This window comes from Sciurus vulgaris (genome assembly GCF_902686455.1).
Source record: "Sciurus vulgaris genome assembly, chromosome: 8".
NCBI lineage: Eukaryota > Metazoa > Chordata > Mammalia > Rodentia > Sciuridae > Sciurus > Sciurus vulgaris.
In genome coordinates this window covers 78,376,212-78,393,724 of record NC_136468.1, presented here as the reverse complement: position 1 = coordinate 78,393,724, position 17,513 = coordinate 78,376,212, and the positions used below count along the sequence as shown (strand labels likewise).

Sequence of the window (17,513 nt, the reverse complement as noted above, 5' to 3'; positions counted from 1 at the left end):
ACAGATTTTTTAGCCAAAATACCTTTATTTCTATCTTAGATAAGTTGTATGTGCAATGTATTAAAACAGAGTATTTTACATTTTTATAAAATACTTCCAAACTCTCCTAAACACCAATGGTTAGCTTTAAATATATTTTATAAACATTAAGTAGTCTCTCATTGAACACAACATGGCTAACTGAAATTGTAATTAAATAGTTGGAAGATTTCTGTTGCACATTGTCATGATTAGCTAGAATTCAGATGCCTGAGGAGGAATACATGTTAGCACCTGCTGCGTGGATGGATCATAGGGATTGTTCAGTTTTGCTCTTAAAAAGCAGAGGTGGGGTTTGTTATTCTGTATTTTGTGATTTGTATCTGATGTCTTTCATGATTGACATATGTAAATACTTTGATAGATTAGTGTGAGAGATCAGTAATCACTGTGGTGCTGAGCTGTTAAACTTCCATTCAAAGCTTCTTAAGCTAATACCTAAGGGTACATTTTCATTTGCTAACTTGGAAATGATGCTTCATATAAACAGATTTCCCAGATATGTTTTGTAGGTAACTGGATTTGTCTAAATTTGTCATAATTTTGATGTTTTGTTTCTCAGAAAACTTAAACTGAGGATTTATTACATGTTCGTTTTCAAACAGAAGCGTGTTAAAAGAAAGAGCTTTGGGAGTACAGGCCTGTTAGCATTATCATCTTTCTTCTGTGTCTGCTTTTACCAGATGGCTAGGTGAGAGACAGAAGGGTCAGCAAAAGGACTTCACTTGTGACCTCTCTCCATCAGCCTTTCGTTTACGAAGTTCCTTGTATCTGCTGACATTCAGTTTTCTTCATACTGTAGTACTTTTCCTACTGATTTTGAGGCTTCATAGACAAGAGTGTACTAATCCTTGAAATTTATGGATACTATTTTGTGGATGAATTCTGCTTTCTGAGAAACTAGTTTTCAGTAATCAAGATAGCCTCCAAATACACATTTTAAAAATTCCTTCTTAAATGCGGAAAATATGTGGGGAAATTTGGACACCTCTGTGTCTACCAACTGGTAGAATAGAACATTACCTCTAACTTTGAAACTGTCTTTTCCAGTCTTACTTAGTCCCCCAAATGGATAAATATTACCTGGGCTTTATTTTCTCCTTAGTTTTGAAATATGTGCCCCTAAAGAATATTTTGGTTATGTCTATTTGAATTTTGTGTTTTGCATATATTTTGGCATTTTTTTTGCACAATATATTGAGGAAAAAAATATTTCATGTAAATCTCTGCAGCTATATTTCATTCATATACATATCACATGCAGGTGTATATCACAATGTTTATTTTAGAGATGACTTTTTTCCCCCTAAGTTTTTGCTTATGCAGATGCTTCTAGTATGAACATTGTTATACCTGTCTTCTGGTGTCTGTGTGTGAGGATTTCTCTGAGTGGTGATATATACAGACTATGAACTTTCACAGGAAGTCTTTTTCCAAACTTTTATCAACTTAGAATTTCATTGATAATTTTTAACAGGAATTTGAGTTAATGGGAAATGCTTTCTGAGTTTTAATTAGCATTTTGTTATTGGAATTGTTTCATATTTTTGGACTTTAGATATTCTTACTGAAATGGGCTTGTAAGTCTTCTCTACTTTTTAAATACCAAGTCATAGGAACTATAGGACACTAACATTTGAATACTAACACTTGGCCAGTTTTGTGCTATGTTCTATAGATAGTATTTTGTGATGAAAAACATTCTTTTTTAAGTAAAAATTACTAATGTCATCCTTTATGACTTTTGTATCTTTTTTTTTTTCCCCTTACACTGAGGTCATGAAGTATTCATCATTGTTTCATTTAGAAGTGTTAGGAATGTAAACAATTTTTTTGAAGTATATGGAGATGAGACTAATTTCATTTTTTTCTCTAAAACAGTAACTCACTGTTCCTGCACCATTTATGGAATAATCTTTTCCTTACCCTGCACTTCAGTCATATATTGAGTTTCCACGTACATACACATGGATCTGTTGAGGCTCTTGCCATTGGTCTATCTTCCTACGCCATCTTCATTACTACAACTGTCTAATAACTTATCATAACTACTAGGTCAAGAACCCCACCCCCATTTTCTTAAGAACAGTTCAACTACTTCTGTAGTCCAGTTTTTTTTTCATGATGTACATATTTGTGTATTATGCATTCTAAGATTTTAGAGATGTTTTCTAAAAAGTAGTTTGCTCAATCATTTATCCATGTGTCAAGCATTTGAAAATCATTTAGGTAGTTAGAGACTACCACCCTGTCTATGGAACTCTGGGTTCACTACCTCCAATATTTTTCATTACCTTTTTTGCTAATCATTGTTTTGCTTATCAGTTACTTGCACTAGACTTCAAGATTCTTAACAGCAATTGTTTCCTATTTGTCTGAATCATTAGAACTTTAGGGTAGTTACTATGAAGGATTTCAAGAAATGTTTGTTTAAAGAGTATAAATTAAAGAAATTGCCATGAGAGATGAGATACCTGAATCATGTTCCCTCTTTCTGGGAACTCCTCAGGACCCGTGAGGTGCTTGACTTACGTGAGGGGAAAATAATTTCAGCAAATGCCAGTGAGAGGAGTAGACAGATTTATTTAGGAAAGCAGATACACATTCAAGGGAGAATGCAGGCTCTCTCAAGAGAGAATTGTTTTTTTAAGGTTCCCAGCTCTTTTAAAGGAAACCTGATGGGCACATATGGTAAAGTACATAAGATGACACCCGTCTGGTGATCTTGAGATGGATTATGATGGTCTGATCATTCTTAGGATCCTTAGACTGACATGGTCTCAATTATCTGCTTGCTGAAAAGTCCATATAGGTTTCTCAAAATAATCTGCTTTTATTTGCTTAATTTATTTATTGGTTGGCTAACAGAGCACAAGGTAGTTATTATATGTGAATGAATTCATGGTTAACTTTAAGATTTACAAATTCCCCAGGAATTTGGAAATGACAGGCCTGGGAAAAGAATTAACCCAGCGAGTGACAGGCCGGTAAATATATGTGGAACTTAAAATTTTTATTTTCTTGTCCTTTTATGTCATCTGTCTACCTATTTCTTTTATTCTATTTTAGAATGAAAGTACATTTGGGAGAGAAAGTGTTGTAACTAAAACATTCTTGGAGTATCTGGATAAAGAGTATTTGTTGGCTTACTCTTTGCCTTTTATCGCTCTATAGGGGTGCATGTGAGAGTTTTATTTAAACCATATAATTCTTTAGAAGTAAAATGAAATGGAGTGAATAGTCAGGATTTTGATGTAAATACTTCTTAAAAATTTCTCATTACAATAGGAACTGAGGTCCATTAATATCAAAGGCAATTTTACTAATGATTCATGTTCATCAAGGAACTGAAATGTGGTAAACAAGCACACAACACATTCAAAGCACTTTAACATATTGTAACTGGCCTCTGGTAAGAATCTGTCTACATCCCCACCCTGCAACACACCAGAGCTGTAAAACTTTCAGAGTAAGTATTGCATTGTTGCTTTATTCCTCATTATACCAAAAAGTGTTTAGAATATAGTTCTCCAATTTCTTTTAGATAATCAATATGAATCTTATATGAACCAGGTGATTGAATGAAGTAGGACCACAATAAGAATGTAAGATGACCATCTACCCATATGCACTGCTGAGATTGATGTTTTTGGAATATGTGACTCTATTGTGGATTTTATGGGTGAATATTTGACAGTATTCTGCCATCTTTTCAAACTGGTGTTGCTATTTTGGTTTGGGAAATAGCCATCACATACCTATTATTAAGTAGGAATATAACTGCTATTAGGAAGACTTGGAACTCTTAGACTGTAAACTTTGATATGGGGGTATGGGCATTCCTCAAAAATATTAATTTTAAAGCTAGAGGGTCTTTACATATGATTTAAAGTTCTTCATTTCATAGAAAATTTAAACTGGCAAAAACGTTATATTCACTGAAATAAGTTCTATTAAGTGGCATAAATGAGCCATTATGTCATTGTTTATAGCCTACAAATATAGGCTGTTTTTCACAACAAGTCTGCTCACCAATGGCATGGGATTTAGTAAGTCTTCTCTTAAAAACGTTCCAGATGCTGCTTGTATAAGATAGCCTTAAGACATCCATATACTACCAGGTGAGGTCTGAATTGTAGCTAATATTCTAGACCCAGGACACTGACAATTTCAAAAACTATTCACTGAGTGCAGGCTGTGTGTCAGGTACTGTTCTGGGTGCTGGAAAGACGGCTGATAGTGAACATTTTTGCACAGTGCTGTTCAACAGAACATGATGCAATTGGGATGAAAATATCCTAACTTTGCTGTTTGGTACTACAGCTACCAGCCAAATACAACTATTGAATACTTGTAATGTTAGTAGAATACGGAACTGAATTTAATACATAAATGGAAGGACTTTGAATAGTTCTCTGAGTTGGAAATCTGTTGGAAGGTCTTGAACAGGGGAGATATGTGATCTTAATCATCTGGACCAGAACCATTCTAGTGCTTTGTGAAGACTAGGCCCTGGAAGGACAAGAGTGAAGGGGAAACTAATCGGCAAAGAGAAGGATAGGTGGCTTGGATTCATACTGATTGTGGAGGTAATGAAAACTGGGCAGGATTTGGGGTTTTGGAGTCAGTGGGGCTAACCAATGGATTTGTTATGATTTATGAGTAGAGAGAGATCAAGAATGACTTTGAAGGATTTGGGCAAAATAATTAGAAGAATAGTTGATGTCTTTGTGGATGAAGATGTCTATAGGAGCAGTTGGGAGGTGTAAAGCCTATGAATACATGTTGTTGGTCATAACAAGCCCTCTCACTAACCACAACTTTGACTTGAATGTATTACATTCGAGATATTTATTTTGAACTGAGTGTCAACATCCAATAGGTATTTTGGATGTAGAAATTCAGTTGAAGAGAAAGACTGGGCTAGGAATATAGGTTTGGAAGTTTTCATATGGTGTTTAAAATCATGGGTTATCTCTGGGGTGAGTGTAGATTGAGAAGTCTGGGATCTCAGATATGTAATATTTTACCATTTACAAATTTTAGGATATAGGACCTAGTATGAGAAAGTGCTTGCAAATGTGTTCTAAACACCAAGAAAACACTCTGAAAATGTAAGAACTACCAATTGTATTCAGCAAGTGGGTCATTGTTGACCTTGGCAAATGTATTTTTATTGTGGAGGTAAGATCCTGATTGAAGTGGATTCCAGGAATTTTGGGAGAAAAGAGAAAGTGGAGATATACAGTAGTATCGACAATTCAGAGTTTTGTTTCACATGTGGGTAAAGAAATTTGATGTGAGCTAGAGAAAGATGTATGATCAAAAGAAGACAGATTTAATGGTGGCAAATGTCCCAGCATGTTTGTATGCTAACGGTAATTCAGTAGAGAACTAGAAAATGAGAAACTATAGAGACTATTGATGTGTAATGGTATGGAAGTGTAAATGTTAGCTCTTAGGAGCAAATTTTTTTTTTTTTTTGGTATTTTCAGAGTATAACTTGAACTTTTTGGTTAAATTTACTCCTATTGTTTTGATGATATTGTAAATGGATTTATAAAATGTTTCATTTTTGTTCACTACTATCCAGAAATAAAATTGATTTTTATATTTTAAGCTTATTCTGTCTTTCTGAATTTATTCTAATAATTCTTTAATGAGATTTTAAGGGGTATCTATTATAAAAGGCCGCCATCTGAAATGAAAGTTTTATTTCTTTTGGATGGCTTCTATTATAGTTTTTTAGTTAATTTTCCTGGCTAAAACTTCCATTACTTTTTAATAAAAGTGGTGACAGCAGATTTCCTTCTTCTTCTCCCTGATCACAAAAGGATAACATTCCGTCTTTGACTATTAAGTATGAGTTTTTCATAGATGTTGTTTATCAGATTAAGTTTTCTTCTGTTTTTAATGTACGTACTTTTTTGACAAAGGAGTGTTGGATTTTGTGCAGTTTACTGCATCTGTTAAAATGTTCATGTGCTTTGTCCTTTATTCAATTAATATGGTGTATTTATATGTATTGGTGTGTTGAATTGATCTAGCATTGCTGGAACCACTGGGTCATGGTGTGTAATACTTTATATATGTTGCTGAATTTGGTTTGTAAGTACAGTCAGCCCTCCACATAATAGATTTAACTAATTGCAGATGGAAAATACTCGGAAAAAACTGCATTCATACTGAATACATGAGAGTTTTTTCTCTTGTCACTCCCCAAACATGGCATAACAACCATTAACAAAGCATTTACATTGTACTAGGTATTATAAAGAATCTAGAGGTTTATTTTAGTCAACTTTTTTGCCGCTGTGAATAAAAGACCCGACTAGTCCAATTATAGAGGAGGAAAAGATTATTTAAGTGCTCACGATTTCAGAGGTCTTAGTCCATAGAAGGCTGGCTCCATTCCTTGGGGCTCAACATGAGGCAGAACACTATGGCAGAAGAGTATGACAGAGGGAAGCAGCTCACATGGTGATCATAAAGCAGAGACTCCACTCTCCAGATACAAAATATATACCCCAGAGCCACACCCCCAATGAGCCACATCCTCCAGCCATACTCTACCTGCCTCCAGTTACCACTCAGTTAATCCCAAGAGGGATTAATTCACTGATTAGGTTAATGCTGTAACCCAATCATTTCTCCTCCAAACCATCTTGCATTCTCTCACACATGAGCTTTTGGGGGACACCTCACATCCAAACCATAACAAGATTTAAAGTACACAAGAGGATCTGTGTAGTTATATCTAAGTATGTTGAAATTTATACAGCGGATTTGAACATTCAGGGATTTTGGTGTGCTCGGACAGTTCTGGAACCAATCCTCTGAGGATACAGTGTGAGAAGACATACATTTTGAAGATACTCACATATTCATACGGTATATTGGTCTGTAGTTTCATTTCCTTGTATGACTTTGTTTTTTGGCATTAGGGCAATAATAGTTTTACAAAACATGTTTGAAAAATTTTTAAGCTTTTTTTTTTTTTTTTTTTTTTTTAAAAACTTGTGAGGAGATATTCTTCACATTTTTGGCATAACTAGTGAAGCCATGTAGTTTTTAGGTTTGACTTTGCATACTGAGACATTTTTAAATTCTTGGTGCCACAGATCTAGTCTGACTTTGCAATCTTGAGTTTTTATAGTTTGTACCTCAATTTATTCATTTCATCTATTCTCTAATTTTTTGAAATACAGTTCATAGTTTCATATTTCTATAAGATTGGTTGAATTGTCATTACTTTCATTTCTTGATTTCACTAATTTGTCTTTTTTTTGGTTACTAAAGGTTTTTTCTTTCCTAAGAATCACATTTTAGTTTTTATCTTAAAAGATGAGAGCAGAAATAAATTACTGACTTTTTATGTCTGACTTAGTTGTAGTATCCTTTTTTTCCAGTGTCCTAAAGTAGAAAGTTACATTTTTGACTTGTTTCCTTTTATACAGGTTTTTACCGTTAAAAACTTGCATTTATGATTTGCTTTAGGTGCATTCATCGTTTATATATTGTCTATATTTTCATCTCCAAGTGTTTTATGTTCTCTAGTGATTTCTTTGATTCATTGTTTTTTAGTACAGATTTTTTAATTTCTACACATTGGCAAAATTCTTGCTTATTTTTAACCTTATCCTATCCTAAGCAGAGAACCTGCTTAGTATGATTCCAATTCTTTGACATGTACTGAGTCTTGTTTTATGGCCCAGAACATAGTGCTAGAGGACGTTCCATGTGCACTCAAGAACCTGTTTTGCTATTGTTGGATGGTATGTTGGATGGATGTCTGTTAGGTTTATTTGGTTTATGGTGTTTCTCAAGTCTTTCATTTCCATGTTGGTCTGCTCTATCCTTTATTGAAAGTGGAGTATTGATGTTGCCAACTATTGTTGATGTCTCTGCTCAGTTCAGTATAATTTTCATGTGCTTCGGGAGATCTGTTAGGTAAATGTGTTCAATTCTTACATGTTCCCCATGGATTTACCTTTATAAGATGGCCCTACTTATTAATACTTAAGGAATTTTAAAGTGTGCGTATGTATTATACGTGGATGTGTTTTACAGTCTTTTATGTTCAACCTATTTGTATCTTTGAAATTGTAGATCCTGTAGACAGCATATAGTTGGATTTTTAAAAAATCCAGTTTGACAAACTCTGCCTTCTGATATTGTTAATATATTAAATATATATGGACTTATATAGTTAGATTTATGTCTGCCAGTTTGCATTTGACTTTTCTTATAGTATGTTTTTTCTTTTTGATCTTTTTTTTTTTTGGAGGTGGGTGGGTACCAGGATTTGAATTCAGGGGCACTGGACCGCTGAGCCACATCCCCAGCCCGATTTCATATTTTAGAGACAGGGTCTCACTGAGTTGTTTAACTTCTGCTGAGGCTGCCTTGAAACTCACAATCTTCCTGTCTCAGCCTCCCAAGCTGCTAGGATCCCAGGCGTGTGCCACTGTGCCCGGCTCTATTTTTTTTTTTTTTTAATTTTAATTAAAAGTCATAAATTTACATAGGGCAATGTTATTTGATTCATTTTGTTATTTTTTTCCCTTCCCCCCTCCCTTCCCACCCCTCTTTTCCCTCTATACATTCCTTTCTTCCTCCTTCTTACCACCCTCCTTATCCCTAACCCTAAACCTAACCCTAACCCTAACACTAACCCCTCCTACCCCCCCCCCCATATGTCCTCATCTGCTTATCAGCGACATCATTCGTCCTTTAGTTTTTTGAGATTGGCTTATCTCACTTAGCATGATATCCTCCAATTTCATCAATTTGCCTGCGAATGCCATAATTTTGTCATTCCTCATGGCGGAGTAATATCCCATTGTATATATATGCCACAGTTTCTTTATCCATTCATCAACTGAAGGGCATCTGGGTTGGTTCCACAATCTGGCTATAGTGAATTGAGCAGCTATGAACATTGATGTGGCTGTATCTCTGTAGTATGCTGATTTTAAGTCCTTTGGTTATAGGCCAAGGAGTGGGATAGCTGGGTCAAATGGTGGTTCCATTCCAAGCTTTCTGAGGAATCTCCATACTGTTTTCCAGAGTGGCTGCACTAGTTTGCAACCCCACCAGTAATGTATGAGTGTACCTTTTTCCCCACATCCTCGCCAACACCTATTGTTGCTTATGTTCTTGATAATCGCCATTCTATTGGGGTGAGATGGAATCTTAGGGTAATTTTGATTTGCATTTCTCTTATTATTAGAGATGTTGAACATTTTTTCATATATCTGTTGATTGCTTGTACATCTTCTGTGAAGTGTCTGTTCATTTCCTTAGCCCATTTGTTGATTGGATTATTTGTATTCTTGGTGTAGAGTTTTTTGAGTTCTTTATAGATTCGGGATATTAGCGCTCTATCTGAAGTATGATTGGCAAAGATATTTTCCCACTCTGTAGGCTCTCTCTTCACATTACTGATAGTTTCCTTTGCTGAGAGAAAGCTTTTTAGTTTGAATCTATCCCAGTTATTGATTCTTGCTTTTATTTCTTGGGCTATGGGAGTCCTGTTAATGAAGTCTGCTCCGAAGCCAACAAGTTGAACGTTTGGACCTACTTTTTCTTCTATAAGATGCAGGGTCTCTAGTCTGATTCCGAGGTCCTTGATCCATTGTGAGTTGAGTTTTGTGCAGGGTGAGAGATAGGGGTTTAATTTCATTCCGTTGCATATGGTTTTCCAGTTTTCCCAGCACCATTTGTTGAAGAGGCTATCTTTTCTCCATTGCATATTTTTGGCACCTTTGTCGAGTATGAGAAAATTGTATTTATTTGGGTTTGTGTCTGTGTCCTCTATTCTGTACCATTGATCTACCTGTCTATTTTGGTACCAATATCATGCCGTTTTTGTTACTATTGCTTTGTAGTAGAGTTGAAGATCTGGTATTGCGATACCCCCTGCTTCACTCTTTCTACTGAGGATTGCTTTAGCTATTCTGGGTTTCTTATTCTTCCAGATGAATTTCATAATTGCTTGCTCTATTTCTGTAAGGTACGTCATTGGGATTTTAATTGGAATTGCATTGAATCTGTATAGCACTTTAGGTAGTATGGCCATTTTGACAATATTAATTCTTCCTATCCATGAACATGGGAGATCTTTCCATCTTCTAAGGTTTTCTTTAATTTCTTTCTTTAGTGTTCTGTAGTTCTCATTGTAGAGTCTTTCACCTCTTTTGTGAGATTGATTCCCAAGTATTTTATTTTTTTTGATGCTATTGTGAATGGGGTAGTTTTCCTAATTTCTCTTTCTGAAGATTCATCACTTATGTATAAAAATGCATTGGACTTATGAGCATTGATCTTGTAACCTGCTACTTTACTGAATTCACTTATGAGTTCTAAGAGTTTTCTGGTGGAATTTCCAGGTTCCTCTAAATATATAATCATGTCATCAGTGAACAGGGATAGGTTGAGTTCCTCTTTTCCAATTTGTATCCCTTTAATTTCTTTGGTTTGTCTAATTGCTCTGGCTAGAGTCTCAAGAACGATGTTGAATAGAAGTGGTGAAAGAGGGCATCCCTGCCTTGTTCCAGTTTTTAGGGGGAATGCTTTCAGTTTTTCACCATTTAGAATGATATTGGCCATGGGCTTAGCATAGATTGCCTTCACAATGTTAAGGAATGATCCCACTACCCCAATTTTTTCTAGTGTTTTGAGCATGAAAGGATGCTGTATTAGAGGAATATTTTTTTTCTTTAATGTAGCTTATTTTTACAATTATAATTAGTTATACATGACAGTAGAATGCATTTTTACATACTGTACATAAATGGAGTATAAGTTATCATTCTTCTGGTTTTGCATGATGTAGAGTTATACAGGTCATATAATCATATGTGCACATAGGGTAATAATGTCTGATTCATTCTATGCTTTCTACCCCCATACCTTCTCCCTTCCCTTCATTCCCCTCTGTCTAGTCCAAAGTACTTTTATTCTTCTCTAGCCTTGCTCCCCTATTGTGAATTCGTGTCCGCATGCTGGAAAAAACTTTTGGCCTTTGGTTCTTTGGGATTGGTTTATTTCATGTAGCATAATATTCTGCAATTCCATCCATTTACCAGCAAATGCCATAATTCCATTCTTCTTTAAGCCTGAGTAGTATTCCATTGTGAATATAATATCACAATTTCTTTATCCATTCATCTGTTGTAGGGCACCTAGGTTGGTTCCACAATCTGGCTAATTGTGAATTGAGCTGCTATAAACATCCATGTGACTGTGTCACTATAGTATGCTGATTTTAAGTCCTTTGGGTATAAACTTCAGAGTGGGATAGCTGGGTCAAATGGTGGTTCCATTCCAAGTTTTCCAAGGAATCTCCATACTGCTTTCTGTAGTAGTTGCACCCATTTGCAATCCCACCAGCAATGTATGAGTGTACCTTTTCCCCGCACATCCTTGCCAACATTTATTATTGCTTGTATTCTTGATAATTGCCATCCTGACTGGAGTGAGATGGAATCTGTGTAGTTTTGATTTGCATAGAGGAGTATTTTCTATTGAAACATTTTAATTCTTCTAATTCCTTAATTTTTTGAGTTATATTCTGAGGTTTTTCTGGAGCCCACCATAGTGCTACTTTAATTCAAGTGAGCTATAGAGGCATTTCTCTTAAGTTGCTTGATTATTTCCCCCTCCCCTCACCCCCAGGTTATTAAGCATATTCATCTGTGTCAGAAACTCAAATCCATTATTTTAATTTATTAGTTTATATTGTCCTTTATAGAAACCCATAAAAAAAATGCGTGTATAAAGTCTCTTGTTTGCAATTTTTATTTTATTTGCTAATATGAATTCATGTTGCTATCCATTGCCATTTCCTTACCTCTATATATCTTTTCTAGTCAGTTAACTATTCATTTACTTTTATAATCAGTTAATAAAAGGAAAAATAGGTATTTTTACTGTCTTTTAGATTAGATTTGCTTTTAGGTTTTTTTTTTTTTTTAACATTCATTTTACATTATTTTTGTAAGGTGAATCCATTAGCAAAGCATCGTGCTTGCTTTCTGTGAATTTTTTTCATTATTGAAATGTTGTCTTTGCTAATTACAAAATCTTTTACAGATTTTTGTTCCTTTTAGTAATGTATACTATGTGACCCAACTGTTTTCTTATTTTCTGAGTTATTAATCTTATTGCTGATCTTTTGTTAAATGATAAATCATTTTCTTTATGCTTTTGTGATTTATTATCATTGTCTTTCTTTTAATATTTCATTGCAATATATCTTACTGAAGATATCTTCCAATTTGTAATCCTCCTGCCTCACCATCCCAAATTGCCGGGATTACAGGCATGTACCACTGTGCTCTGCTGATCAACTTTAATTGTGTACACCATACAGAAAAGCTTTTGATGTCAGGGTGGACACTTGGATATGGGTATAGTCAAATTGGAATGATGTGATTTTAGCAAGGCTCTTTGAATGTTTCATTCCCTGATGTATTATACTGTCCATTCCTGCTGATATCTCACCTACCTGTTAAACTCTTCATTGACTACTAATATCTCAAATTTATCTTTGATATTGCTTATCAATATCTGATTGGGTTATAATTGTCCTCCTCGGATGCAATTAAACATAGTACCCTTTGCAAGGGTGGTTTTTGGGGCCAGTTTGGGCTTTGTTCTGATCCCAGGGTTCTCTATTTCTAACTCGCCTACAGTTCAGCATTTTACTTTCATGTAGATACCACTGTCCTCTTAATTACTTACCATGATAAGTAATTTTTTTAAGAGTGCATTTTGCATTTAGGCTTGACTCTCCCTGTACTCAGTTTCAAATAAACTTAGTTCCTTTGGAAAGCATCATAGATTTCTATTCTTAGATCTTTTTTCTCCACTTTGAAAAATCACTGCATTCATTACTCCTCTGAAACTGTGATGGGTACAGAGTTCTTTTTTCTTGTAAAGACACCCCTATTTCATGATCAGGGTGCTCTGTGGGAGCAATGGAAGGCTCTAGTTTTCTTCATGGTCTCCTTTCTTGGCGTATAATTGCTGCCCTATGTGAACTAGAAAATCTCTTGGCTACACTTGCCCAGGGTCTGGCCTTTGTATGGTAATGAAGGGATTGGGAAATGCTGGCCCTGTGCCCTGCCCCTTGGAGGAGATGGAGCCCCATTTAAAAAAAAAAAAATTCTACCTATACCCAGTAGGGTTTGTGTCATTCTGAGCTGGGGGAAGGCATGTAAAAGAAACATGTTCTTAAAAAAAAACAACCTGAAATTCAGAATATTTCGTGTGACTTCAACTGCTGAATGTCTTGGGGAAAATTCTTAGAGCCTTTAAATTTTTTTTTTTTTAATCTTTCACTAGTTTGCTGGCAGAAAGTCGTAGAGCCCCTCAGTCATTTTGAATGTCTCATGTTCTCTGTTGGCTCTATTTTTAACTTCATAGTTTGCCATACAATTCTAATAGTACCTACAGGTAGTTGCAATGGAAATTTAATTTTTGCCTTAAAAAGGAGTATCCATTTGTGGGTATACATATGTTTCCTTCGTGTCATACGTATGTTTAGGGTTTCTAAACCCTAGCAGGTGTTAGGCTTGTCTGGTGGGTTTGCTCTTCATCTACTCTTCACCTAGTTGGAATACTCTTCACTATTTCCTCTGTCACTCCCAGCTGTCTCATTTTTGCATTTATGCCTAGGCTCCAAATTTCCACTTGAGGCACTGGAATTGGTGATGCAATTTGTAAACTGTCTGCTTGGCTCATATGCAAGCTTTGATTTTCAGCCAGTCCTTTGGCTTTTGTAAACCAGCATGTGGACTTTATCTTGCTCAGATGTTGGTCTCTTCAAGAGAACACTTGTTCTGTTTGTGCCTTGGCTTCATGTGTTATGCTGCTCATGTAACAATTGCAGAAGAAAGGGCATCTTGAAGTCAATATAAGGTCTTGTTAACTGCCTACCACAGAACTTTATTTTAAGGCAACTTCTTTACAGTAACTCTCTGATAATTACATTCAAGACTTCATTACAAATGAGACCCTAATAAAAATTAAAAAATTTTCAGATATGAAGTTTTTTTTTTTTTAAGTTCAGATCCAACTTATTAATAAGACAGAACTTTCAACATAGTAATGAAAAATCATTGGACATGTTGCCTGAGGAACTTTGCATGGAGATTTTATGTGTGAAAGGAACGGTTTTCAAAGGAGTAAGACATAAATTCATTGTTTGGCTTGTTTAGTCTCATTTTGGGGATCTTGGAATTTGTTTCCTTAAATGATCTAATGTGTAAATTAAATGTTCTGGAGGCACACTAATAAGTAAACATCAGTTTGCAACTCGGTTTCACAATAGTTTTCGTCCTGCCCATCTTCAGCGAATACCCAATTTTATCTTGATATTCTTTTATGGTATTTGACCTCAATGACCTGCAATTAAAAGAATTTGAACCTACAATGAAAATTTCTACTTCTTGGTATGTGGAATGATAGCACTATAGAACTCATTACTTCCCCGAGATAATGAACTTATGAACTGGAGAAAGCTTTGTTTGGATATTTTGTTGAGATAGCTTGTTGAGGTTTGAATAAGTTCTGTTTTCAAAAGCGAGATTCAGAATCTGGAGTTTTACTTTAAAATGTTCCATAGGTGAAATAAGTGTGCTATTTACTCTTTTGTTTGTTCTTCAGGCAGCAGGAGCAGTTAGACCTCTCGTATCTACTGTCATCAGTCCCTCTGCCGATGGTTGCTTAGACTATTCACTAGAACGAGCCAGACACCGAGCAAGTGAAATGCCACAGGCATTCCTGTTTGATGTGATTTATGAAGCATATCAGCAGGTAAGAATCCAGAGTTTTTATAAAAGCTCTTATTATACTATGGTTTTCCCAAACCATGTCTACACTTGGAGAATTTCTAGAAGAACTTGGGGAATTTGAGCATTTAGTTGTATTCTAAGGCAAAATATATTACAGTGAAATAGGAACAATGTGCAGCTGACTCTCAAGAGTCACAGGAGTCACAGGCCATCTGGAGGAATGCATTTGGAAACTTCCCTGTGTTCTCTCCCTCCCCAGAAGGGTCATGCAATGCACCCCTATCCCCTAGCAATGAAAATCCTGCAACACTTACCCAGGGTTTCTCCCAAGCAAAGCCCATTAGATACTTAGCGCCCAAGGTGTTTATTGGGTTGACCACCTAACCAGCCCCTGGCTAGCACGTACAAAAATCCCACATTCTCTGAAGGAAAGCAGAATTCAGCATGAAGAGTGCTTCTATGCAAGCAGTCTAGGTAGAGCATATCAACCTTACAAGTTAACTTCCAGACATGGCCCAGGACCTACCTACCTGACTGGGTTTTCTTAAGGACAGTAGTCTCAGGCCTGTCGTGGTAAATTTTCTGCTCAGATGCTAAGACATTTTCTCAATTAAAATTTGAGTTAAATGTAAGTGACAACTTAAGTGTCAAAAGATTTTGTTTGTGTTACTAGTGTAGCTTTGTTTCGTTTGGAAACACTGCTGTCCTTACATAGTTTTATTGCCATTCATTTGCATATTTTAGTAGACAAATATTGAATATCATGTATTAAACTTGTCAAATTTCTCAATGAGAAAAGTTAGAGCAGCTAATTCAGTGCTTGACTGATACACAATCAATAAACAGTATAAAATGAATGAACTTTTAAGATTACAAGATAATGGTAATATGAATATTGACTTACGTTAGAAGTATATATAATATAATTTGGACAGATTTACATGTTAAATTATGAATCGATAATCTTGGCTTCATTAGTTACTGTTTCAAAATGAGATTATGTATAAATCCATTTTAATGATAAAAATGTTCCACTGGTGGTTTGATTTACTTAAAATAATTTGGAATGTAGGAATTTTTCTTTTGTGATTTGATCATTAATTATATACATATTTTATTACAAATCTGAGTTTTGAGTTTTTATATCCTATTTTATATGCTAAATCTGCTTGAACTACACTGCTATATGAGATTAAGGATGTAATTTATTCCCTTTCATATAATCACTTGTGCTAGAATAAATATGTATATAATTTCTATATTTTAGAAGATAATTCAAGTGTGATTTTTATGAGACTCTCCTTTTTCACCAACATTTGCCATACATTTTAGGCACAAGACAGGGCAAGAATGTTTGAGAGGCTGGGAAGAGTGAAATCATGGTGGGGCCAGGGCAGCTGTGGATAGAAAGGTCCAGGTCCCATACCCCAAAGGGCCCTCAGTGTGGTAATATAGTCCTCCGGTTTTACCTTGAATGAGGTAGCAGCCTTTGGAAGTTAATGTATAGTTTTTTCCTGGTGTCACCTTGTCAGTGGTGGGGACAACAGACTACAGAAGAACAAGGGAAAAATGAGAAATTATGGTGATGAACATAACCAAGGTAACAGGTGATGTGACAATTAGGACAGCTTTGATAGTAGAGAATGTAGTGTGAAGCCCTTGCATTCTGAATGTATTGGAAGGTAAAACTAGGAAAAATAGTAGTTTGTACATGGGGTTTCAAAGATAGGGAAGAGTCAAAGGCCCAAAGATCTGCTTTAAAAAACTAGAATACAGTTGCCCTTTGAGATAGAAGAGAAGATTTTGTGGGAGCAGATTTGGAATTTAGTTTTGACACACGTGAGATTCTTTCTAGATGCACAATTGCAAGTGTTAAGGAGTATTGAGCATGTAAGCATAAAGAGTTTTCATTAGGGATAAATATTTGAGACTTGTCATTTTATGCTCGAAGGGTTGATTGAGATCTACAAATGAGTCTGTGTAGAAAGCAGTAGTAGTCCAAAAGCCAAACCAAAGTTTTGAGCTGGAAGTAATGTAGTGTCCTATTGCTGTTGACAAGTTACCAGAAACCTAACAAATTAAAACAAGAGAAATTTATTCTCTCATATTTGTGGATATCAGAAGTCTAAAATCAGTATTTAAAAAAAATTAGTTTATTAGAGTCTTATAGTTATCCGTAATAGTTGGGTTCATTTGGACAAAATTATGCACCCAGTGAATTTGATTTTAATGTTCATTCCCCCACTTTTCCTCCTCTCTTCCTCTATTCTCTTTCCTCTACTCTACTGACCTTTCTTTTGCTCATTTATTTTTACCATTTTTTATTGATTCTTTTTAGTTATACTTGACAATAGAAACTATTTTGACATATTCCATGCTTGTATAAATATCTTACTCTAATTAGGATCCCTGTCTTGTGGTTGTACACGAGGATGAGATTCACTGTGATGTAAACATATGTAGGAAAGTTATGTAGATTCATTCGACTGTCTTTTCTATGCCTATCCCCTTTCCTTTCCCTTCATTCCCCTTTGTCTGATTCATTGAAGTTTTATTCTCCCCACAGACCCCTGTATTGTGGGTTAGCATTCACCTATCAGAGAAATCATTTGACCTTTGGGTTTTTTGGGGATTGGTTTATTTCACTTAGCATGATAGTCTCCAGATCCACCC

The 17,513-nt window shown here is 35.4% G+C and overlaps 1 protein-coding gene across 2 annotated transcripts in view; it reads left to right on the top strand.

Annotated features, from left to right (window-relative positions):
• Positions 1–17,513, top strand: part of CRPPA (CDP-L-ribitol pyrophosphorylase A) — a 369,555-nt gene that overhangs the window by 20,779 nt on the left and 331,263 nt on the right. For both annotated transcript variants that reach the window (XM_079151915.1, XM_079151916.1), the window contains exon 3: positions 14,713–14,862. In XM_079151915.1, coding sequence (XP_079008041.1) covers positions 14,713–14,862 — 150 coding nt within the window. The remainder of the gene's footprint in view (positions 1–14,712; positions 14,863–17,513) is intronic.